The sequence below is a fragment of the Athene cunicularia genome, assembly GCF_003259725.1.
Source record: "Athene cunicularia isolate RWA chromosome 13 unlocalized genomic scaffold, athCun1 chr13_part1, whole genome shotgun sequence".
NCBI classification, from domain to species: Eukaryota; Metazoa; Chordata; class Aves; order Strigiformes; family Strigidae; genus Athene; species Athene cunicularia.
Window position 1 is genome coordinate 67998 of NW_020799117.1, and position 26361 is coordinate 94358.

At 43.4% G+C, this 26361-nt stretch overlaps 1 protein-coding gene across 1 annotated transcript in view; it reads right to left on the reverse strand.

Annotated features, from left to right (window-relative positions):
- Nucleotides 1–26361, reverse strand: part of KDM3B (lysine demethylase 3B) — a 46782-nt gene that overhangs the window by 9751 nt on the left and 10670 nt on the right. Inside the window, exons 7-17 of the mRNA XM_026858019.1 lie at nucleotides 24932–25510; nucleotides 21514–22759; nucleotides 20967–21168; nucleotides 19415–19629; nucleotides 18231–18383; nucleotides 15650–15757; nucleotides 12459–12586; nucleotides 11579–11858; nucleotides 10358–10614; nucleotides 8056–8322; nucleotides 983–1154 (exon numbers count right to left, since the gene is read on the reverse strand). Coding sequence (XP_026713820.1) covers nucleotides 983–1154; nucleotides 8056–8322; nucleotides 10358–10614; nucleotides 11579–11858; nucleotides 12459–12586; nucleotides 15650–15757; nucleotides 18231–18383; nucleotides 19415–19629; nucleotides 20967–21168; nucleotides 21514–22759; nucleotides 24932–25510 — 3607 coding nt within the window. The remainder of the gene's footprint in view (nucleotides 1–982; nucleotides 1155–8055; nucleotides 8323–10357; nucleotides 10615–11578; nucleotides 11859–12458; nucleotides 12587–15649; nucleotides 15758–18230; nucleotides 18384–19414; nucleotides 19630–20966; nucleotides 21169–21513; nucleotides 22760–24931; nucleotides 25511–26361) is intronic.

The following is a 26361-nucleotide window of genomic DNA, read 5'->3' on the forward strand; positions in this document are numbered from 1 at the left end:
CAAAACTCTGTGCTTGGAACCATATAAAAACAAGTCAAAAGTTGGGAGCTCTTTGACTGGAAAATGGCTAGGGAAGGGAATATTCTTGATCTAAAAATCTATTATTTCATTTGCTGTTGAACAAACATTCCATTAAGTCATCCAATAGTTCATCATTTCTGCTATAATATGCACACAGCAATAAATACAGGAAATGTTTTATATACAGCACTAAAATCAGTAACATTGCAATGAACCTTTACAACTCTTAACATCTAAAAATCTAAGACCACTCTGATCTAGGTATACACAATCTAAAATAGAGCACTCTACTTTTCAGAAGCTCTTTAATCTGACCAGTTATACCCCAGGAATTTTAACTGGTTAGCTTCCACATCCACACTTAACAGGTTTTCTCAAAGAAGAACTCAAGCATTAAGTAATGTGTTATCACATGAGGTATACGTACAGCATTGCTATTCAAATTACATATAAACCTGTATTCATTCTCACAGATGATCTACCACAAAAATAATTTGCAATGTCAACTTTACTTAGTTGATATATTCCATCAAGACTGAGTTTTAGCATCAAAAGCCCCAGTCTGTTTTAGCTCTGCAGGTTCCATGTAGCTTTACAATAGAAGTTGAGGTTGGAAGGAGAGTAAGGGTAGTCAAATTACTTACTGTCTTAGTAACAGTAACTGATGATTAATTTCACTGAGGAAAGTTTAAAAAAGCAGGAAATGGATCATCTTTTGAGACATGAAAGTAACACACACCAACACGCTGTAATACAGACAAAGTTTTCTTGGGCAGCCCTGCCCTAATATTTACCAACAAAGTATTTTCTAGGGTGCACTACATCTAAGGAGCAAAGGTTTCTTTGGATGAGAATGATAGGTATTAGGATTTTTTTTTTTTTGAGAAAATAGGTGGAAAAGGAGTTGAAGGTAGCAAGACAGACTGCTCAGTTAAACTAGTCAGCCATAGATATTACTTACTAGATATTATCTCAAAGCCATCCCAGAAGTCACGCACTTTCACGTCTGAAATTATGGCACAGTTCCTGCAGTTCACCAAATCTACATCTTGATCTCCAAATTCCAGGCTGAAAGCTTCTGGTTTCCAAAGCTCTGACTTCAACTTCTTATGGACACCAGATACCAGCACGGGCTGAGAATACAAAGATGAATGCTTACTCCACCATAACCAAATTTCTTACACATGCAGCCAAACTTTCTTAAGAGCTGAGATTCCTGGCTACCATCATACAAAAAACACCACAAATCTATTTTCATCCATGTCTGGCTTTTGTGCATCAAACAAATAACCAGAGTCAAAGCAAACTTCAGTTCCAGGCCATGTGCAGTTGCCTTCATGACTCCAGTACAATACCACTTCCAGGGCAAGTGTCTCAGGTCTGCACAGCACGGTGCTGGGAGCAGGGGTGGGCTGTCAGATGAGGCTGGGACCTGCCCCTCGCTGGACACAGATGGTTCCACCTGGCTCCAACAGCCCCTTCGCTGGCCAAAGCCGAGCCCATAACGGACGCTGGTGGCGTCTCTGTGATAATAACAAAGGTAAAAAATGCTCCACAGCTGCTGGGGCTGTGGAAGTACAGCAGGTGTTGAGTCCCACCACATTTCTTTTTCTTTAAGCACAAATGTAACTACCACTAGAAACAGCATTTGCAGTGAAGCCTTCTCACACAAAATTTTCATATTCTGATATGAATTTTTAAACTATTTCACTCACTCTTTCTGTGAATCATAGATCATCATTAATTCCCCAGTACAAAACCAAGTAGCAGAAAAGTAGCTGTTCACTTGCAGAAGGAGTTTTAGGATGTTTAGGCTACCCATGTGTATATATTACACACTGAGATTTGAGTGACCTCTCTCCATAAATGCTTAAGGCATTTGTTAAACAACACTAAGAAAAGGGATACCAGACAACCCTCCCACCACTGGCCAAGACCCTGCAATCTCTAGAGAGAGTTACAGAACTTGAGAGAAATGGAAAAGAGTACATGACACGAACTTGCACGTGGACTATCCTACCTGAAGAACTCCAGGTTTAGTAACTTCCACCTATGTTCAAGTGACAGTCTGCAAGTCTAGGCAAGTTTGAATCAATTCCAAGCTATGCCCTACACATTAACAATGACCTGAAGGTGGATCATGGGTTTATTCACATGAAGAGCTTAGTACAACCCTGAGGAGCACAGATGCCCCGAGATGGGCTAGCAGTATCAGTGTGTTAGGCAAAGACACCTACAGAGCTATAAACAAGCAACTCCGAAGTTATATTGCTTAAAAACTAACCACTGCTCCACCTGGACTCCCCAATGGCTTCCAACAGGACTAGATCCATTTCAGTCCCTAAGTGAGGACAACTATTCATTCAGAAATTAATGGAGGAAAAAAACAACTCAGAGAGAACAGAAATGACCTTGGTTTTCAAATATAACAAATATAGGCCGTAAATTCCAGAAGTCAGCATTGACATCTCAGCTCCAGAAGAGTGAGGTTTAAGAAAGAACAAAAAGGGGTTGTTACTTTATTTCTGTCAACTTCAGGGGAAAAAAAGGCAGAAAGAACCCCCACAGAACCACAGAGGCATTTAGTTGGAAGGGACCACCCACACTAAAAAAATGTGTTTTCTTGCATTCACGTTTTTAATCTGTGACCATTAGCTCTTGTCCTGTCAGTGAGCACTGCTGAGAAGAGTATGGCTCCCCCTCCCTCATTCCCTCTCATCAGTATTCATACACGTTGGTAGGATTTCCCCACACACTCTCCCAAGCCGTCTCTCCTCTAGGCTGAGCAGACCCAGTGCTCTCAGCCTCTCTTCATACCAAAGATGCTCCAGTCTCTTTATCATCTTTGTGGCCCTTTGCTGGACTTGCTCCAGTAAGTCCATGTCTGTCTTGTGCAGGGGAGCCCAGAAATGGACACAGCACTCCAGGTGAGGCCTCTACCAGTGCTGAGCAAAGGGGAAGGATCACTCCCCTTGACCTGCTGACAGCTGTCTTCCCAAGGCAGCCCAGGATGCTGCTGTCCTCCTTTGCTGTGGGGACACATTCTTGGCTCACAGTCACCTCCTTGTCGACCAGGAGCCCAAGGTGCTTCCAGGCAAAGCTACTTTCTAGCCCATCATTCCCCAGCACGTACTGCTGCATGGTGTTATTCCTCCTGAGGTGCAGGACTCTGTATACTTTCTCTTGCTGAATCTCCTGAGATTCCTCTCAGTCCAATTCTCCTGCCTGTGCAGGTCCCTCTGAATAGCAGCAGCACAACCATCTGGTGTCTCAGTCATTTCTCCTAGTTCTGTATTGTCTGTAAACTTGCTGAGGGTGCATGAGCTCTGTCCCAACTAGGTCATTAATGAGGTTGTTCAACAGTGCTCAAGCCAATGCTGACCCCCCTAGATACACCCGTAGTGACTGCAGAACGCTGCATTTCAGTCAGTGTTAACCCATCACGCTGCCCACTTACCTAGTCTGAAATTCAGTTTGATGACACTACAACTGTGTCAAAAGCTTTAATGCTCTCCCCTCATCCACCCAGCCAGTCATCTCATCACAGAAGGCTACAAGGCAGGTCAAGCATGATTGAACCAGCATCCCTGAGCTCATCTCTTCAGGCCCATATCCCATGGGATTATTCCAAGCAGATATCTGGAAAAGTGAAAGTCTGCTCTCCTGAAGTCCAAGTTTGTGATCTTGATTTTTTGCTTTGCTCTCTCCTCTCAGGATCTTGAGCAGAACCCCACCATATAATAGTCACTGCAGCCAAAGCTGCCCCTTAACATTCACATCAACCACCAGCCCTTCCTTGTGTATAAGCCTGAGGTTCAGCAGAGTGCCCTTCCCTAGCTGTGTCAGGACCGTGGCATCAGCGCACTCCAGAAAACTTCAGGAGTGCTTGTGACCTGCTGTGCTGTTCCTCCAGCATATAATCAGGGTGGCACCATGAGGCCCAGGAAATGTGAACACAGGGCTTTTCCCTGTTGTCTGAAGAAGGCCTTATCGCTGTAGTCTGTAGCAGAAACTTGCCACAATGCTGCCCACGTTAGTCCGCTCACTAATCCTGGCCCATAAGCTCTCAATGGCTCACCATCCCTTCCTACAGAATTGCACACATTTCAGCTGCTCCCTCAGATAAACAGCAATGCTCCCTCCTCACCTTCCTGGTCTGTCATTCCTCAGCTGTCCTTCCTGAACAGCCTGTACCTAGCTCTTCCCATGCTACAGCCCCAGGAGCTAACCCCCCACTCCTCCATCATGCCCCTGAGACCGTGGCTGTGCAAGAGCACACTAACTCCTCCTCTCTGCTCCTCATGCTGCGTGCCTTAGTGTACAGGCACTTCAGAAAGACACCCAGTCATGCTGATTTCCCAGAAACGGTACAAGAGCTTTCCTCACAACTCTGTGACATACACAGTTCCTTACGTGCATACACCTGACGTGGACATCTTTTCCTGAGTATGAGATTTCTCCTGTTCACATAACCCCACACTGCTTGCTTGCTAACCCAATCATCTAACTCCTTTCTTGATCACTGGTCATACTCTCCCTTCTTTTGTTGTTTCTGGCTTATAGCTCTCTTGATTAGGTTAGCCAGCCTGTTGGCAAACATGCTTTTTCCCCACTTAGATGGATCCCAACTCTTCCACACAGTCTTCAATCCACAAAGAGGTTCCCATGACCATAAAACCCTGTTGTTGAAACCAGCTGTGCAAACAATGGCTGACACGCAGGATTCCTCTACCCCTCTAACCCCTCGCTGCCAGGATTAAGAAAATCACCTGGACTCTGTGGCCTTGACCACTACTCCCAGAGCCATAGAGTAACCCCTGATACTGTCCAGGTCTCCCTGGTAGTCGTGTTCGTGCCAATACAGAAGAGCAGCAGAGGGTAAGTGTCTGAGGGACAGAAAACCTTTGGCAGTCTTTCCACTGTGTCCCAAATGTGAGGCCCTGACAAGCGGCAAACCTCCCTAAAATGGCAGACCAGATGCACTGATCCCAAGTTTAAATATATTCCCTGATCCCAGAAGGAATTGTAACATTAAGACAATGGAACAGTTTTAAATATATTCTACCAAAACCTATGGATTATGGATGAGGAGTAAAATAACAGTACATTTCACAGGAGGGGCAGAAACTGCCACCAGTTGGACTTCAAGCTGATGGATAAACTAGTCTTCTTCAGTCCAGGAAAATAATGAGAAGCTTTGATCCCCGCTGTATTCCATTGACCAACTGAACATAACAATTAAAAAAAATATATCTACTTAACCTGGTAGAACCCTTCCAGCTATTAAGCAGAGAATTTCTCATGGGAGAAAGAAAATGTTCTCTCTAGTGAAGAACACAGCTAGCGTTGCAAGATCAAAGGATAGCAGACTTGGTTGGGTAGACATTTCCTGCTAGATCTGCTCTCAGACTACAGGGAGAAAACAAATAAAAACCTCCAATCCTACTCCAGATCTTCGGTATCTCAAAAAAGAGAAAGCCTAGCATGAAAATTCAGAAAAGAACAGGTTGCTATAGGATGAGAATCCTGACAGTATTCCCAGAGGAGCAACCACCACGTTCAGCAGAGCAAAATGCTCTTAAACAGTTTCAGAAAGAAGTAATCCTATGGTCTCCCAGCAAATTCTGGAATAAAAGTTTAACTAATTTCTGATGATTTCTAAGGCAAAGGACTTTAAAAATGTTGCTCATTCTGCATGACACATTAATTATCCAAACATTAAGGGAAAAGAATTTTCTCTTTTAAATGATTTGGGATGCTACCACAGCTAAGATCTTCATACAGCTCAGATCTAGTGTCCAGCGTGGATTTATTTTTGATGGGGGGAGTAGCCAAGAGGTTTTTTCCAACTAACCTTTGCCAGCCCACAAATTGGGAAGGGGAAGATGATTTGAGGGATGGTGGTGGGATTAATGTTCTTTGACTTTACTTTTAAGGTGCAGCTGTGATGTAAAGGAAAACGTCAGCCAAGGTAGAACTGTGACAGAGCAGAGCTTGTGAAGCTCCGCTTGAAGAAATTCTGTTTAGAATAGCCTTGTCAAGACAGCAATGCCTGCCTGGGTCACCTGCTCTCTCTTGCGCCAGACAGAGAGGTTCAGCTGGATTGCTTTCTACATTTCAGCAGGAAATTCAAGTTAGTGCCCCACCATTGAAGAATCCTTGAATGACCAAGGGACTTGCCTGGTCTGTTGCTATACAAGGGGCTCTCTGAATGATAAAGTCATCCAAAAGCACCACCAGCACATCTTGGGGCGAAGCCTAAAATGGAGGGTCACAAATAGTACATGAGCATGATGGCTGCAGCCAGAGCCTCAGCGTGTGCAAACAATGCAGACTGCAAGCTACACATCTGATGGAAGACTGGTAATCACATCTCGAGACTCCATAAGGAGCCTCAGGATTCATTAACAGTCAAGAACCCCACAGCCACGTGCAGCATCTTGGCACCTGGTGATTAACCAGTCTCATCTGCAGAGAAACTGAGAAACAGTAGTATTTTCTGACAGAGAGGATTGAAAAAAATTATCAGAGTATACTGACCAGAATCTAGGGAGCTCTTTGCCAAGTTAGGCAGATGACTGACACCACTGCACTGCAAAAGAATGATCCAAAATTCTTCACAAATCAGAAAGATGCAACAGGTTCAAGACAAAAAAAAAAAAACAAACCAAAAACCCACAACAAAAAAAAACCACGAGAACCCTGTGCCCTCAAAAAAAGTCAGGATGAAAAGATAACTGCAATTACAAGGAAAGCTGGCAATACCAGCAGCAAGCTAAGTTTCTAGTCATACAAGCAAGGGTGTGCTGCACAGTAGCCTCTTGCTCCCATCAGGAGCTGGCTAGGGGAGTCAGAAACAGGAACCGGTAGCTCTGTGGTTGGTGGTGCTGCAGTTCTCACAGCTATGTGCTGGTTATGTTGTGCCCAGGGACCCGGAGCGTGCAGTCCGACGGGACATGCTAAACTTCACTGAGAAGTATTCTGCTTCCGACAGGAATGAACTCCAAGTGTCAGAAGAGAAACAGTTCCTCTGCCACAGCTCAGCAGTCTGCGTGTCTTGTGAGCACAGTACGTGTGGGGAGTGCCCAGAGCACCGGCACAACACAGCAGCACAGCTGACAAGGAGGACTCCTCCAGAAGAGCGGATGAGGGACATCACTGTCTAGCACTTACGGTCTCAATTCTGAATAGCCAGTGAAGGTAATGGTGTCAGAGGTAGCTGCAGAACCAAGAACAAGGTTTGAACACAGATGGACATCCTACTCTCTTAGAGCTATGACCACACTTCCTCCTCATCCATAGCTACTCACTTTTTTTTAAGATTCTGCTTGTCTGACCAGGCCAATCTTAATGACTCCCTGGAAAAGTCCAAGCTGTAGCACTATGGATCGAGATCTGAAAAAGTGGCTATGCTGGCAGCAGGTCTAAGGTCCAGTCTTGTGACTGAAGGCCTAATGGGTGGAGGACCCCTCAGACAGTCCAGGAGAGTGCTCAGTACATGAGATTTCAAAGCAATACTTAGGTTCAAAAGAATATACAGGCTGTAGGCTCAGGATGAGACACTGCATCGAGTAGAGCCAAAATTTCAGCAGAAATTTGGCAGAAATTACTGCACATAGCACTTCTATTCCTGTACATGCCGCAGCTGGAAAGACGAGCCCTTTTCCCAAGGCTATAAAGCATCAAGGACAGGGCAGACGTTAGCACACATGCAGGAAATCAGTGGATCCACTACTGGGCTGTATGAGACCAGGTTCAGCACAAACCACACCACAACTAAAAAGGCTGTCGCAGCAAACACCCTCACAGCAGTAAGCTGAGAGCAGCTCCATGTCCAAGAGCACAGGGGCTCGAGCCAAAACAGCATGGAGCAGTCAAGGCCACCGTGTCCCCTGCTTACAGTGCTACAGCTCAAACCTGCATTCACTCCGGAGCAATTAGCCAAAGTTTGAACGGACTTGTCAATAACCAAGGTGCAGGTTAATATGCCAGGACACTATAAGCAGTAAGGGTTGGCTATTTGTCATCACCCACCTGGCCTTGTTTCCAGCACTCCCGGAAGATCTTCCAGTTGTTTTTGTTGCTAGGATCATGAAGACAAAGGAGTCTTCCATCACATAGCCAGGAGTGGGAAGTGTGCGGATCCAGCACATTTAAGCCCATTACCATTTCCTTCACTTCTCTCTGTGTGTCAGCTAAATTACTAGCTCGTTTTGCAGCATCAGACGTCTTCTTATTTTCCACCACAGAAGCAATGATATGGTCTAAGAAGTTAGGCAGACTGGCTTTACCTTTGGCCCCCTAGAAGATGTAAATCCAGAGTTAAATTCAGTCGTGCAACAGCATACATATTAATGAGTATCTGCTCTCATCCGGATTTTAGTCATTAACATCTTGCTATCAGAAAAACATGCAACGGTAAACAAATTAGCTCAGAGGCAGGCATGTATCCTGCAAGAACAGAAACAGCTGTGGCCCTGTTTTGTAATAGTAGAACTTAAAATACCCCACTGCAGGCTATCTAGGAAAATATTACAGCAAACAGTCATAGAATAGAAAATGGAAGTGATCTAAACTCTGCTATTTTAATGGTAAAAATGGTTCATATTTTTCTTAACTTCATTAATATCTCAACTCTATTTCCCCATTTCCTCATTCCATTACTAAGAAAGTGAATTCAACCCTGGCACAGGTAAGCTGATGAGTATTGGAACATGAAGTGAACGCTGACACAAAGAGCAGAAAGTGCTTCCTGTATGATTAACGCTAACAGAACCGTAAGCAGACAACTTCTGTTTGTGGCATCCATGCTCCCCAAGGGACATTTAAAACTTCTCAGGGGATGTTGAGTTTGGAAGAGATTCATGACATAATCTTAAATGGTGTTCTTAACTTAAAAAAAAAAAAGCAAGCCTGCTACAGGCCTTGCATATAGCAAGACACTTGAGACACTACATCTATTTCAGATACTTAACCGAAGAGTAACGGAATCATTATCCATAAGGTATTTACGGGAGGGGGCAGGGGTGTGAGAGATTTCTGGCAGTGAAGAACTTCTCATGCTAGCCAAAAAAAACACACTAACACCACCCCCCCACACCCTCCATTCCCTCCCCCCCAAAAAAACACAAGACCCAATCAAACAGAGGGACTGGAAGCTGAGCCAACAGTAACAGTGAAAAACTATTACTGGAACAATTCTGCCTTTTTCTTTAAAACTAGGGTTCAATAGACAGAAAATTCACCATATGCAGAGCCTATCTAAAACATAAGACTGTTCATAACTGAAGATATTAACTCAGAAAAAATATTCATGGAACTACAGAAGAGCCCAGGTCAAAAGGAAGACCTAGAGATCAATACAACAGATCTGATTCGATGTGGTGAGAGAATGCGCAGAGCTGCAGGAACAGGGATACAAGTTGAGAGAGGCCCTCTCAAGCCTTGAAGGAATAACTTGATCTAAAACAAGTGATCACAATTTCGTCGCCTGTACTCAGTGATGAGAGGGGGCGGGGGGTGGAAGTATCCCCTTTCCTGTAGAAGTGACATATTTTCCCATACAGCTGTACAGTTACCCCTACCAGAAACAAACATGAAGGATTATTAAGGCTCCATCCTTCCAGCCTGACAAGAAGAAAAAAAAAAGTTCTGCTAGGGGGCAAACCATTTCATCATCTTCCTCACTCTCTCTGCCTAAACTTTTTGAGAAAGTATTCTCCAAGAAGAGCTAAGCCTTGATAAATTCCACAGAATCTATCCTTTTCAAACTAAATGCATTTAACCATTTCAAACATTGTTGATTTGTTCAGGGGGGGAGTTTAAGGTTATTTCCTCCAAAACAGATAAAAGAGAAACAAAGTACCCTTATTACAGAATAAGTATCCAGAAATAGCAACTACACCTTAAATTCTTAAACTCACATTCCATTTTAAATGCCTTTCAAGTATACCTAAGTTTTAAGGAACTGGTTTGCTCACGGGTTTTTGTCTTTTTCTGTGGTATGTTCTTGCAATATTTTTGAAGATGTGGAATTTGAAGTGAGCTTTTATAGTGATGCTGATTATCAATTAAACAATGTAAAAGCTATGTTTAACTCACTTTCTTGGTCTCTTGCAAGAAATAGCTTCTCCACATCAGTAAACCAAACCAAAAACTAACTATTAGCATCAAAATTCTCTACAACTTTGTAGGGTGGTGAGTTTTGGTGAGATGCTGCATTTGTTTCAATATTTAAGAATAAGATACTACAAAAACCATTCAGATTGAAAATGTTAGATCATCATTAAATTTTTCCCTAGAACAGATATCACTGAAGGAATACAAAATTATTTACCGTAGAAGCTGCAGAAAAGACCGGAGGAAAGGGGATTCCTGTGTCTAATGGGACCTGCGGAAGCTTTCCTGGCCCTGTGTGCAGCAGATCTCTGAGGCTGGAGCCTTCAGCTTTGTTGCTAGATGTCACTGGGCCGAGCAAGAGGCTATTAAACAGCTTTGGGGTTAGTGGGGAAACCTTTGTACTGGAGTTGAAGGAATCCAATCCAAAGGGCGAATGGGATTCTTTATTAAGCACTGATCTCAGTGATCCTGATTCTGCAAGATAAACATCAACATTGGGGAAAAAGAAAAAAATAAAAAAAGGCAAAGTTCAAATGATCACAAAGTTCTCTGAAATGATTTGTTTTTGCATCAAATAGGATATTGACAGAATCTTTTGGTAAATTACCACTGCAGCAGTGAATAAGGCCGCTCAAAGAGAATCAAAGACATCATACATGTCAGATTTTACCCTTCCTATGCTGTTAAGGTTTTGAATAGCACAGTAGATCTGATCTGAAAGTGTCTGCTACACAAGGAAGCATAACCTTGTAACAGACTCAAGTAAAAAAAATTTCCTTGACTTTCTGAATTAATGTCTCAATATGAAATACTTCAAGTTTTAACTGTAGTCAAAATATTGCAGTGACTAAGGCATGTAAAGCTGGTGAGAGTCATGAATGCCCAGTAGATATATGGGCAGGAATCCTGTGTTAGTCATGCTGCCTCTGACAACTGGGAGGCGTAATTCTGTAAACAGTCATTTCACGCTGAGAACCACACTCCAACTACTGAGCACTGAAGGAGTTCTGAGCTTTCACCTGACTTCTCAAATGGGCTTTTCTTTCTCAATTCTCTGGAAACGCACTCTTCCCATAGCACACCAAACACCTTTATTCACTTCAATGGTAATAAAGTGACAAAGCAGCATCTGAAATCAATTGCTATTGTTTTACATCAGGATGACAGCGATTTATTGCTTAGAAAATAAATACAAGAACTGGCACTGAAATGAACTGGGAGTGACGTAACAGTCTTTTTATCTTACGCTGTATCATCATCTTTCCAGCTATGTGTATTCCTAAGCCTGTAAAAAACCCTGGTTCTAAGAGGCAAAGGAAGAAAAACGACCACGTTCTTTTCTATTTAGGGCTAGGCAGTCTCAGAAACAATAGCAACCAAGCAGTACATTATCATTTATCTTTTAATTCCAACCCCAGAGTGCATGCCTTCTGCTCACCTTTTGTTTCTTCTTTTGCTTTTTGCGTTGCTAAATCTGCAAGCCAGTGTAAGGCTGACGATGGAGCTGTTTCTGGACAAAGTGGTCTGTTAGTCTTTATTTCACCAGTGTTATTGGTTGGTAATGTCTCTGTTTTTGCAGATTCTTCTATCCTACTATCAGTTGCTTCAGATTTTGGAACAGTGTCCATTTCTAGTTGCCCCACTCCTGCTGTCCCTGCTCCAGTGGAAAAGGTGCTTTCGTTCCCAGAGACTGATGCACTAGGATTTACAGTTGGAAGCTACAACAAAAATATAAACAGCTGATAAATGTTGAACAAAGGGAACAGTTCAACTTGGGAGACACTGTAGTTATCCAATGCACTGGGTTTTGTTTGCCGCTTTAGGTTGTTCAGTTGCTTTAAGCACACAGTAGAGTTCCTTGATGCTTATGTAGCTCCAGAGCACACAGGACCTTGCACTGTGGTGTGAATACTTACCACAGCAGCTTTTAACACAAGCCCAACCTTCTCAATTTCTTTTTTTACCAGAGGACTTTTTGTGTGAACAGTAATAGAACCACGTAACATTCAGGAACCATAACAAAATAACGCACACGTTGCAAGCTACTCATAGTGGTTTAAGATTCAGCACCAATATGAATGGCTTCCTACCCAACTTCTACATAAGACTATTAGCACATATACCCACTTGGTAAATAACATTGGCAGCATACACTCCCAAAAAAAGGTCCCAGAAGATTTCTGCTAAGCTAAACCACTCAGAATATATATGGAGAAAATAAAGTTTGTGCTTCACAATAGGTTAGTCTAAAGAATATATCGTTTTAATAGATCTTAAAAATATGTCAAACAAGGTAATTCCAGCCTCAGATTCCGTACCTGTGATATCCCGTTAGTGACAGCCGGTCTCAACACCGATTTGTTCTGCCGGCTGATACATGGACAATTGGCTTTAATACCCCATTTGCCTCGTGCTGCGTGAACCATGTCTCCAATATTGTAAAGCGCTGGAAATGAAATTAAAATCTTTAATGTCACATGTAAAGAAATATAAAAGTAAGACCTTAACTATAATATATAATCAGAGGGGTGGGGTTTTCTTAGTATTACTGCAAAGTACCTTTAAGATCACATGCTATAACAACACACTTGTCTCTCCATAGCATGGAGAGCTGTGCTAACACTAGCTTCGTGATGTCACTGAGAGGTTGTCAAGCCTGGCAAATCCTACAGATCATCATCTGCTCCTACTATTCCATGTAGGGTCCAATGATACTGCAACGAGGTAACTTCAAACTACCAAAAGATACTACATATACCCTGGAGCAAAGCTAAAAGGATCTGGAGGACAGGTGGTGTTCTCTGTCCTCCCAGTAAGAGGAAGGAGGTAACAAACTGAACAGGCCAATGCCTGGCTGTGTGGCCAGGGCCATACTCAAGGTTTTGGCTTCTATGATCTACCTTTGAGAAGCCAGGTCTCTTGGGAGCTGATGGGATCCACCTGTCCAGCAGGGCAAGGGAGCCTTTGCCAACGAGTTGGCCAGACTTACACAGAGAACTTGAAACTAGATTTAGTGGGGGAAGGAAATGGAGATTTGAGCAACAGAGAAGAGCCAGGGGCTGCTGATGTATTAGGAACCAACAGGGAAACACGTGTGAAGTGCCTCATAGGAATTGGGGCATGTTTCCCTCAAGAAGTGACAAAGTTGATTGCCCAGCTGAAGTGCCTCTATATAGCAATGCATTCAGCACAGCAACAGGCAGCAGGAGCTGGAAGTCATTGTGCAACTAGAACCTACGACCTAATCACTAGCAGTGAAACGTGATGGGATGAATCGCACAACCAGAGACTTCTGGGGAGGTTGCTTTCTATGTAAAGAAACAGATTGACTGCACAGAGCTGTCTCTGAAAAGCAGTGATGAACAGGTTGAGAGCTGATGGGTAAAAATTAGGGGCCAAGCCAACACAGGAAACCTCACTGTTGGTATTTACTACAGGACACATCATGCTCCCACGCTCTGATCCTGATGGGGAAATTCAGTCACCTCGACACCTGCTGGAAAAGCAACACAGCAAGCTGTAAGCAGTCAGGGAGACTTCCGCAGGGCATTGAGGATAATTTCTTAATGCAGGAGACAGACTGACCAACCAGAGAACCTGTTATTCACCGACATGGAAGAGCTAGTCAGAGATGTCAAGACTCCTGGCAGCCTGGGCTGCAGTGATCATGCACTGGTGGAATTCACAATCTTGAGGAATATTGGCCAGATGAAGAGTAGAGCCAGGACACTGAACTTTAGGAGAGCAAATTTTCAGTTGCTTAAGGCAAGAGCACATGGCACCCCCTGGGAAACTGCCCTCAGAGACAAAGGAGCTGAACAAACCCTGCAGCTCTTTAAGAACATTCTTCTCAGAGTGCAGGAGGTCTTAATTCCTATGTGTAAAAAAATCAGGCAAGGAAGTCAGTAAGGACCTCCTGGTCAAACTAAAATATAAGAAGGAAATGCGCAGACAGTAGAATCAGGGATGTATAGACTGGGAAGAATATACAGATGCTGCCAAGATGTGTAGGGATGGGATCAGGAAAAGCTAATGAACACTTGGAGCTGAATTTGGCAAGGCATTCAAAGAATAAGGGCTTTGACAGGTATTTGGCCAGAAAAGGAACATTAAAGAAAGTACACACACACACACAAAGAAAGACATGAGAGCTGGTGACAGCAGACATGGAGAAAGCCGAGGAAAGCAACAACAGCTCTATGTCCGTGTGGAAACCAGTAACAGTTGGTGTCCCCCAAGAGTTCTTACTGGGACCAACAGTATTTAATACCTTCATCAATGTCACAGACAGTGGGACTGAGTGCACCCTCAGCAAGCTGCTGATGACACTGAGCTGAGTGTGCAGCTGATTCCCTTGAGGGAAGGGATGGGCCATCCAGAGGGACCTGACAGGCTCGAGAGGTGGGCTCACCTTGACCTCATGAAGTCCAACAAGGACAAGGGCAAGGTCCTGCACCTGGGCTGGGACAATCCCCAGTACCAGTACAGACTGGGGGATGAATGCATTGATAGCAGCCCTGCAGAAAAGCACTTGGGGATACTGGGGGATGAACAAGGGGACACGAGCCGGTAACGGGTGCCTGCGCCCAGAAAGCCGTATCCTGTCCTGGGCTGCACAAAAGGAAGCGTGGCCGGAGGGTCGAGGGAGGGGATTCTCCCCCTCTGCTCTGCCCCATCTGGAGTCCTGCGTCCAGCTCTGGGGTGCCCAGAACAAAACAGACACGGACCTGTTTGAGCGGGTCCAGAGGAGGCCACGAAAACAGTGAGAGGGCTGCAACATCCCCCCGTGAAGAGAGACTGAGACAGTTGGCGTGGTTCAGCCTGGAGGGGAGAAGGCTGCGGAGACCTTATGGTGTCCTTTCAGTGTATGAGGGGATCATCAGACAGGGAGAGGCTTTTCACCAGGGCCTGTAGTGACGGGACAGGGGACAGTGGTTTGAACTGCAAGAGGGTAGTTTAGGTTGGACACAAGGAGAAATTGTTTATGATGGAAGTGTGAGGCCCTGGCACAGGCTGCCCAGAGAAGCTGTGGCTGCCCCTCCCTGGACGGGGCTTTGGGCAACGTGGGCTAGTGGAAGGTGGCCCTGCCTGGGGCAGGGGGTGGGACAGGATGATCTTTAAAGGTCTCTTTCAACCTAAACCATTTTATGATTTTCAGGACCAGTTAAGTAAACAGTCAAGTAAATGCTTAGCACTGATCATCTACTTCCCCTCCCCCCAACAAAAAATCTTTCTTGCAAGTTAACCAAATTCACTGATACAACTCAAAATAGCTGACTATGAGGAGTCACAGCTAGTATCAGAAGGATATTCACTTGAAATCCACAGCAGGATATTACTTGGATTACCTTCCCTTCAACCCTTCTACTAGAAGAAGTGGAATTCTCCTCTAAATCCATGCTAGAAAAGGTATCAAGCCAAAACACCAACAATCTTAGTATTTTTTCCACTTATTTGCTCAGAATTGAGACAAAACTTGCAATTTTTCCTTTCATGTTTCAAGCATTACCTGTACCAGGAATGATCTGTGTCGGCATCAGATTCTCTGGTTCATGAGACTGACCCTTTGCACACTTGAGCCATGAGAAGACTTCCTCATCACCAATCTCCTCTGTCTCTGGAATAGAGACACAAAACTGTAAAATTTTGTACAAAAGTCATTAAAACTTTACAATACAGAATATTTCTGCATCAACACTATTTCTTTAGATTATTTACAGTGCAGGAGATTAACCTGCTGATCTCAGAAATAAATTAAACACACAGACCATTAGAACAAGAGCTATAGCAACTTCTCTGCCTCTTCAGATCATAACCTACCCATCATCTTCCCTTTATCTTTGGTAGCTTGTTGGTTTCAATCACCTAAAAATCTTGGCCTCTAGACCAAATTTTTAAATATCGATCTCTTGTTCTCATCATGCCTTCATAAGTTATAAGAGTAGTTCTACGTTTTCTTGTCATTTATGTCCCAAGATTTTTCAAAAAAAGTTTCTGCAGATCAGTTCCAGGGAGAGGAAGCAAACCTCTCCTGTCAGTATATCTACTTACAAAGCTAACAAGTAGCAAATTGATCATTTGAAAAGCAGTCTGACAAATCTGTAATTCTTCAGTTTTTAAATCAAGATGGACCTAGAAATATGTAGCTGCATAAACTGCATGCCATTCTCTTCCTTTAAAGAGGAAGGTGAGGGAGAAGGGTGAGTGGGGTAGAGTATGTGAAGTATCATATAAAACTTAAACTGGTATCTGCGTAAGTTGTTTCTACAGCACAAAGTTCAGAAGCCTCTTGAGGCAAGTAATTGTATTTAAGTAATACCTTGGATCTACATTTTGGCCCATTCCAAAATTTCAGACTTGATTAATAAACCATAATTACAACAGTACTTTCAGGAAGACATCATTAATAAGCAATACACACACACACACACACACACACACAGAGTCATCTGACATTAAAAAATAGCATCTTTTCAGTGCTGACCCTCCTCTGTACACCAGTGAGTAAAAACTTCTCATATGCCCAGGACACCTCTTCATTTTCACCTGGCACGGTTAAGATTATTGCATTTATTTTCTTGATGTGAGAAGAAAAGGGGTTAAGAGACTATTGCTCCTGAATTGTGGACATTTTTATAACACACTCGGTCAGTGATATGGGCAGTTCCAAATGCTTTTTCCAAACATGCACAGTGCCAGTTACAAGGAACCCTACTCTACTTACTTTCAACTATTTCCACTGTACTCTGGTTAACCACATCTTAAAAGACTGTAACGCTCTCTTCTGATGTATTCTGGCAGTAATTTCACAGGCTTCATTATTATGCCAAGTGTGGCTGGGATGGAGTTAGTTTTATCCACAGCAGCTCCCGTGGGCCGCGTCCCAGCCCTGGGACAAGAACGGTGCCGATAACTCATCTTTCAGCTGCTGCTCAACGGCGTCTGCACAGTGCCCAGGTCTCCTCTGCTCCTCCCCCTGCGCAGCCCCCGCCCGTGAACAGACCGGGAGTGCCCAGCGTGGGGGAGGGAACAGCACCAGGCAGAGGGCCCCCACTAAGCCAAGGGACACTCCACGCCTGCAGTGTCACACTCTGCCACAGAAAACAGGGGAGGGAGCCAGCGGGCACGAGCTGCCACCAGCTCGGGAAACTGCCAGGCAACGCTTGGCCTGCGGCAGGTGGAGAGTGATTGCCTTCGCATCACTTTGTTTTGTTTGCTTTTTCTATTTCTCCTTCGCTTATTAAAGAATTTTTATCTTGACCCACAAGTTTTCCTGCTTTTACTCTTCCTTTCCTAGTCCCAGTGCCATGGGCGTAGTGCTTAGCTGCCTGCTAGGGTTAACCCACGATAATAAAAACAGGTGACTTCTTATCTATTTTAGAAAACCCATTGCTTTTATAATTCATCCAGTGTTCTCTGGCACCTTTATCATAATGACCAGACAGCAGTACTCGGTTATTAACATCCAGTATTTTGTACATCTGCTCCATCTGATAATGCAGCTCTCACTAACAGCCTTACACTTGTCCACTGTCAGCACCATGCTACCAAACAGCCCTCAATACAGTAAAATACACAAAAAAGCAACCAGGTATTCAATTTTATAAACATGGTGTGCCTCTATTTGTTAGAAATTGAACTTACTGAACTTTTTCCTGAATTACAAACCCTAGCACATCAAAGAATCAAAAAAAAGAAGAAAAGTTTCCAGCCTAATGCCTTGTTACAGAAAGGAGTTCTCTGCAATGGCTGCATACTAGTTCATCTTGTGATGGTTCCAAACAATTAAGATATCATTATTAATTTTTCTCTTACACTCTAAGGAAAAGATGGAACTATACAGTAGTCTGCCTCAGTACATAGCCTATGCATGCTGATGTTGTACTTGTAATAATCAAATTCCAATTAAGTAGATAAAACACAGGTATCTAAGGAACAGCAGCACCTAAGACAGTGTGCCAAAGTTCCAAACCTCCAACCTCCCAAGACTCACTGTCCCACAAAACCTTCAGCAACTTCCCAGAAACTATCCCCACTGAAAGCCAGCCAGTTCAAAGATTACTGTGGGGGAAAAAAAATCCAGTACTCACCACTACGTGGACGATTCTTCCTCAGCCGGTAACAGTCCAGACAGACCCCAAACCCACACTTGCGGCAAACCCAATGAATATTGAAGAGTGTTGTCTCACATACATCACACATTTCCCTCACACCACGTACTGCTCGTTTCCATGCCACTTTCTCTATAAAGAGAAGGAATATTAAGAATTATTGCTTTGACATTTTGCATTTCTCCCATGTAATTTGAGAATATCACAGCAACATCGATAAACAATTCACAGAAGACTTGAGGGCAGAGCATAAAAACACATACTTTTTACATCCAGAGACACATTCTTCAAGTTGCTAGCCTTGTGACACTATTCAAATCCCCATTTCTAAGAGCAGATAAGGTCAAGTCCCAGAATGCACACACCAGGGGGTAATGGAGCACCTTACAGAGTTCTGTAGTAACTGAATTTCAAGCAGCACTTATAGAGCTTACAGTAAAGTTATAAAACTTCTGCTAGCTTTATGAACAAATAATGTGAAATTGCAAAACTATAAAGACTGTATATTTAGTTTTACTAATGACTGTGAACTCCTCGGATTCTAAACCAATACAAATGGCTTCCCTTGTACATTCCAGAAGCTAAAGGAAAAAAAAAATCAGATAATCACAGCTATCCATGTGACAGGCTGAAGGGGATACCTTTAGGGAGTTTTTTCTAAACCCACTCCCCTTGTAGTGGCAACTCTGGCAACTAATTGCTCAGCTGAGTCCTTACAGGCTGAATGCAGGTACTGCTCCCTCCCTAGAAAACCCTGAGCTTTAATCTGTCATCCCTGGAGCACAACAGAATGGGAATGTGTAAGGAAAGCAGCTCAGTAAAGCACAAGTAGTCAGTGTGATGATGTTCTAGACTGATTTCTATTTTCTTAGGAGCGTGGGTCAGCTGATTTCTGCATTTATTTACTGCAAAATAATTCAATGATGTCTGGGAAAGTTATCATTAGCTTTGTTCAGTAGTGTTGCACTAATCCAAAAGAAAAATCCAAATGCTGGTCCCACAATTACACAGATCCCAAAGAAGTGAATACAGTGTCCTCTTTGGAAGAAAAGGAGACACATTTTAACCAGAAATTATACTATACTTTCAACTCTATTCCACGGCATTGTACACACATTACACAGAGAAGATGGGACAAAAAACACGTCAAAAGCCCAGCTTACGATGTGGCTCCACCATCATCATTGCCTCCTTCTCTGACATAACAAGCTGGCAGAACTGGTCCCCAACATTGGCCAGGATGTATTTGGAAGTTTCCAGATCGATCCCTTCTGCAGGGGAGGAGGAAGGAATCCATAGGCTCATGGCATCAGGGTCACTCTGTTGTGGGTTCAGGAAACCCTCTACTCGTAGAATACCTTTCCGGGTAAATATCAGCCTGCGGAAAACAGGATGGAGTAAGTGAGAAGCTGCTCAACCACCTTTAATTAACTTATAATGCCACCTATGTCAGAATATAAACAAAAAGGGGAAAAAAGGCTTGAGCTAGAGTGCTATTCTCCACAGCCAGCAGAATTACTATGCAAATCCAAGTAACGTGGGTACACAAAGGCAATGGCCACAAAACCCACTAGAATGTATCCCCGCACACCAGTAAGCGTTGGTGGGAAGTTCCACATAAAGGTAATAGCTACAGCTTGGAAAGTCACATTTCTCTGTACTATTAATAGAAAGAGATGACAAAACTCAATTTACTTGGGCTGCTGCATGATAGTATTTGTAAAATTCTGCATGGTTCTCATTCTCTATTTTAACTCAGAAGAGAGTTATTTCCCAGCTTTTAGGAAACAACTCTTTCAGTTCTGGCTAGGGCCGCTAGCCCTTGGCAACTGTTCTAACAGAAATCCTATCCCACCTACTATTCCTGCCACTGCTCTCCACAGAGATGAGTCACAACTGTTTTATCAGTAGCTGTTGACCCTCCAAGTCTGTGTGGTAAAAGGTGTAACAACATAACTTAGAAAACCCTGAATGCCTCCTGCCAGTATTAAAGGGAGCTTCATTTTTGAGCAAAAACAATCTTGGCTTTAACCTCAATTTAGAGGTTACCTAGATTTATTAAATCTAGATTAATTTTGAACAAGTTCAGGAAGAGAAGTAGCTATAATCCTTACTGAACAGGTGACACATGCTAAAAACTCACTTCCTCTTTCATATGTCAGAAAGTAAACAAACATCTTTTTGGAAAAAGATGCATAACATTTGCTAGAATAGGCAGTTAAGGAAGATGAAGAGAAGCCCAACAGGTCAAAGAACTGTAAGATGTGTAAGCAACACAGACAGAAAACACAGGCAGTGCTCTACACTTAAATAGTTTTGTACTGAGCAAACCCTAATCAAACATTAGCCTCATGCTGGCAGTGTTTAGTTACTTAAAAAGTTCTCTGTTCTGAACTCCTTATGAAAGAGGGAGAGAACAGTTACTGCATACAAACTGCTACCCAGCAGTAAAATTCTACCCAATCAAGTGCGCTCAGCCTCCTGAGGCTAGACCTGGAGGGTCACTTAGTCTCCTGCAGCTCTGCCTTCCAAGGATAGCTCTTCCTGCCCCAGCAGGGAATTCCAACCAGGTGATGCAGGGAAATGCAAGACACTAAAAATCTTGGGAATTGTACCCAAGCACATTAAGTAAGTAAAGCATTAATTACTCTATGCTTGGACATGGTCCAAGCTCTGCACTACATGACTACATGAAGGAAGGAAGAATTTGAGCACCTCCGGAAATGGAAGAAGCGACATGCCACAGTTGAGTCATCCTGCTCTTGCTCCTTGAATTTGCGGTACCGCTCCAGACGGCACTCCCGGCACTTGTGCAGGTGTGGAGCTACATTGATGCAAGAGCCATCCTGGAGAAAAGGCTCACCTGACTGCTTCAGCTTCCTCACCTTACTCATATCTTTCAGCACAGACTGGCCAACTGGGTGAGGCAAGGCAGAAGTAAAAATCCGTTACTTAACTGCAACAGCAAAAGGATACTAGCCTCAAAAAACATATTTTCAGAGATCCATATGCTCATACCCATGCAAAACCAGTAAGACTGTTCAAATCTGCAGCACACTATACTTTTGTGCTGACAAATATATGCTTAAACATTTCTCAAATACAAGAAGCATTGAGCTTTAGCCTTGCAAACATCCTGTGTGCTGCCCACTTAGCATAAATGAGGTTTATGCCTGTGGTTAGTTCACACAGTTCACCACAGGAGATATCCCAGTATCCCACCTCCTTGTGCTTCCAAGACACCAGGAATTCAAGTCATCACCTTTTAGGGGAGCAGTGCGAGGCCGGCCCTTTGGGGCTTGCTTCCCTTTTCCTTTCCCCAGCAGCAATTCAGCATTGCGCTCCGCACTGGAGGCCAGCTTTGCCATCAAATGGTCCGGGATTCCCTTCATACAAGCCTTGGCCTGCAACTGGTCTTCAGAGTCACTCAAATCTGACAGGTCGCTGTTGGTACTGGAGTCCGAGTCCTGTTTGGATGTCAAGCTCCGCTCATCTAGAGAGAATCTTTTCACAGCTTCAAAAGGGGCTTTGTTCTCCTGTGGAAACTCTGCCTGTGAAGAGAAAAAGCCAGGTGGATGTCTGCCAAACACATTAGAAAAAGTTTTCAGAAGAGGATTGTCCTGCTGCCCAGGCCCAACAGCTGGTTTTTCTTCTGTTGGGCTGGAGGAAAGCGTGGGCATCTCAATAGGCTGTGTCAAGCTGCTGGTTGGTGAGCTGGAACGACCATTCCCTACAGTGGAAGGGCTCTGAACACCAGCAGCAACTGTTGAACCAGGAGTACTGGAGATCATCTTTGAGGAGTCAGTTGTTATAAACAAGGTTTTCTTCTTAGCGAGAGAAGAGTCTGTAGAGGCGAGTGATTCCGGCCAGCCAGAAGTGGCCTTGTGACCCACAGGTGTAGAGGGAGTAGAAACCCCTGTCTGAGATGAAGATGCAAAGCCACTGAAAGGACTAAGTTCTGCTTTCTCAGCAAATGCCAGGAAAGGGTTTGAGGGTTCCTCTCTTGATAGCTTTGGGGGCTGTAAAAATAGGTTTTCATGACTATCTGGGGGACGAGTATTCAACAGACTTCGTGAAAAGGCCGGAGTAAGGGTAGGCATAGATTCCACAGGCAGCTTCCGCTCCACAGAACTGCCAGACTGGGCTCCTGGCTTAGTGTCCGCTGAGAGATTTTTACCTTTACAGATCCCGGCACCCACACTCTCTGTACACTGCTTGAATGAGTCCCGACTAGAGGCATCTTCAGTCAAGCTCTCTGAAATGACTGTGAAGTAGTTACTAGAAGGTAGATTTTGGGACATGCATTGAAAAAACAAGTTCTTGGACAGATCAGAATCTTTCTGAGCCTCCTGTCCAGTACTACAGCCAAAAGGAAATCCAGAGGGCTTGCTTTCTGGAGTCACCACTCCATTTGATTGGCTCCTTCCACCCCCAAATACCAAGGACTGAGAAGCACTTGGGAGAGAGACTCCAAATCCAGAAGATGCCAAAAGGGAATTTCGGGAATTCTGAAACAAATGAAAAAGCATCAGCCTATAGAAGGATTCTCAATTTATTCAGCAATACCTTGGTTCATCAAATTGTACAATTAGCATTCTACTTACCCACCTGTAATAGAAACTTCCAGCAGATTTACAGCGAACAAACTGATTCTTCTAATTTTTCCCACCTACAAGCTATTGAAACTAATGAGCCAATAGTATGTTACATACTAAAGACGCGTGGAGAAAACGAACACTTACTGTCTTATGGTGCTTTAGAACAGAAGTGGGACATGAGACAAGGTGAACTAATGCACAGAAGAGCCAGTTAATTAGACTGTTGATTGTTTTAATTCAAATCAGCAAGAAGGGAGCCTTAATTGAAACGGCTTTTCAATAATCTCCCATCTTTTACCCTCCCCCAAGATCATCCTGATAAGCTTCTCCTACTTAACCACCACCCTTGAAATAATTAACTTAGCCTGCCAAGTTAATTAAACAAAGAAAACGCTCTAGCAGTTAGCAAACAAACTGTTCCTGGTCACAGCAAGCCACATCAGTGGTCTGTCTGCAAAATCTAAAGCCAGATTATCAATATTGAATTTAAACAAGTGATTTGGGGTTGAGAAGGAGGCAAGGAGAGGCGATACCAAAATTTCTCAGTACAATTCAAGATCTTCCTTAATACCACCAATGACAGATCACCTACACAATCTGTAGTTGCTCCCAACTCTTAGCATTTTTTTTTTTATTTTTTTTTTCTTTCTTCCTCTTTGTGGGGCGAGGGGTGGGGATGTGTGAGAGATGGTGTCTGGGGTGGAAGAGAGAGCAGGCTGTATTATAACAATGTAATTATGCAACACCCCTGTCTTCTACAAATCTACCTCTTTACACCTTAACATCTAGGAATCCTTATCCCAAGGTAAACTTCTTGCCTATCTCCCCAATTCCATTAGCTAGTACAAAAGATAGGGATGAAAGTAATCCATAGGACCTCCTGGCAAGCACCTTGGACACTCTAATGTATCTCCCATTTTTTTCACTTTTTTATATAGCAGACTACAAGTTCTTTAAATTCTGCTGTACTTACTGAGGTGGCGTTTCGTTTTTGTTTTCTTTTTATAAGCCTTAATTTGATTACTCAAAAAGTCTTCTGTTTCGTTTTCAACACAGTGTGCTTGTTTTGGCTGGGACAGAGTTAATTTTCTTCACAGTAGCTAGTATGGGACCATGTTTTGGATTTGTGCTGAACACAGTGTTGGTAATACAGAAAGATTTTCCTTATTGCTGAGCAGTGCTTATCCAGAGCCAGGAAGGGGGCTGGGGAGGGACACAGCCAGGAGAGCTGACCCCAGCTGACCCAAGGGGTGTCCCAGACCCACTGGTGTCACGCTCAGCATGTGGAGCTGGGGGAAGGAGGAAGAGGGGGGGGACATTGGCAGTGATGGTGTCTGTCTTCCCAAGTCACTGTCACACGTGATGGAGCCTGGCTGTCCTGGCCTGCGGATGGGAAGTGGGGAATGAATGCCTTGGTTTGCTTTGCTTGCATGTGGGCTTTTGCTTTACCTATCAAACTATCTTATCTCAACCCACAAGTTTTCTCACTTTTATTTTTTTGATTCCCCCCCCATCCCAGCAGGTCAGAGTGAGTGATGGGCTGTGCTATACTTAGTTGCTGACCAGAGTTAAACCACAACACAGGGTTTCCCTTCTACTTTTCCATTTTTCATAGCTGTAACAGAGAAGTTGGGCATCTCTAAAAGGTCCTCTAAGTGTAGTCTCATTGTTTTTCTGGTCTTGAGTTTTTAAGTAACTTAATGGTTCAACCCAGTGCACATTCTCACACATATTTGTTTATATAAAAGAGATATTAAGTTATCATCCATATGACCCAACAAAATTAATTATATTAAGTGCAGTGCTTTAAGTCACTCTGAGAAATGCAGAGTCACTTAGATCAAGGCTGACTAAAGAGTGTTAAAAAGTTGTCTCTTACAACTCCTCCACCATGCTCATTTTCTCTTGAGTTCTTTCTTAGATCAGGTAACAGAAAGGTTTCCTTTGGGAGGGGAGGGATTAATCAGAGAAAAAGTAGTTTTCTCAATTCCATGGACACACTTTTTAACGTGAATACACTGCAGAACATCTACTGCAAGTACGCATGTCTTCCTCAAATATGCTGGATCGTGAGCTACTCACCTCTCCCTGGGCTTGTGACCGGCCTGTTTTCAGTTTCTCCTGCCCAGTAACAGCTGGCAAACTGGTATCAGAGATTCTCACAGTTGTCGGTGTCAAAGCAGTTGTAGTAACTGCAGTTGCAGTAGTCACCGTACCTTGGCCAGCCTGTTCCAATGATTTTGCTGCCTCTTTACATCCAGATTCAACTAGTAACGCTTGTCCAGCCACAGAGGAAAATGGAGTGAAGGGCAACGGTGTGTCCCCGCCAACTGGCTCATCCTGAACTACCAGTGTTCGGCCATTCTCTTTGGTGTAAGTGGCAAAGCGAATATTGCGATTAAGCTGAGGAATGAAGGCAGGCAGCTGTTTGGCCCTTGGATCCAGTCCTGTTTCACTACTGGAGCCTCCTTTCCAAGGACCTCTGCTTGCCTCACCTCCATCACTACCATTGCTATCTACCTCACCCCTCTCCTTTAGCTTCTTTGTTGCAGGATCACACCCAGAATCTGAAGCGTTTTTCCTCCTCCGTCCATCCTTTCCCTCCAGACTTTCTTTCTTCTTTTTCCCTTTAGATGATTTAGCTGCTTTTATGCCCCCTCCCTATAATAGACAAAACCATGTAATCACTAAACAGAACAATCAGGATACCTGTTCAAAGAACATTTTTCTGTCAGAACATATATTACGCTGCTCTGAAGTTTAGGACCATTTAATCACAAATTAAGACAACCTAAGGAAAGATACTGTGCGAACATAGAACACAAGCCTAAGTGCAGTCTTGTCGCTTCTGTAATAGAATAGGATCTTCACAGTAAGATTTTTAGCTGAGTTATTTTGCTGTAGCATGTACCACATCATGGCAGATTTTGGGAAACACACAACATGGCCACACTCCAACATAGTTCTTGATAATGTATGAAAATTATTTGCACACTAATTTTTGCTACATTTAATCCTTTCTGTCCACTACCTAAACACTACAATATTTAACTACAGGAGATAGTTTGCCCTTTATCCTAGGGTAAAAACACAGGTTCAAATGTTATCATGGAATCTCTCAACTGAAGCAATGAAATGCCACAGACATACAAGTCTGCTTCAGAGAAGCAGGATGGTAATTTTTAGAAATGCCTAAAAAGGTCTGTGAAGAAGCACAGAGTGGTTCCATCAGAAAAAGGCAGTGAGTAGAGACATTCTTTATCAAAGCACTACCCCTTAAAATGGAGCACAACAAATATGATTACTGACCCGCCCAAGATCCATGCTGAGCTTAGTAAAATAGGCCTGAAAAGAGAAGACTGTTTCAAGAAAGCTATGACCATCTCCCCAAACTGGTGAAGAAAATTTCCCTCTTCCAGTTACATTATCAAAAACCCACAGTGAACACAGCATCAGTTTTCAGTTGCTTCCATGTTTTTTAGATGTTTTGCATTTAAATCTTTATGAAGGTC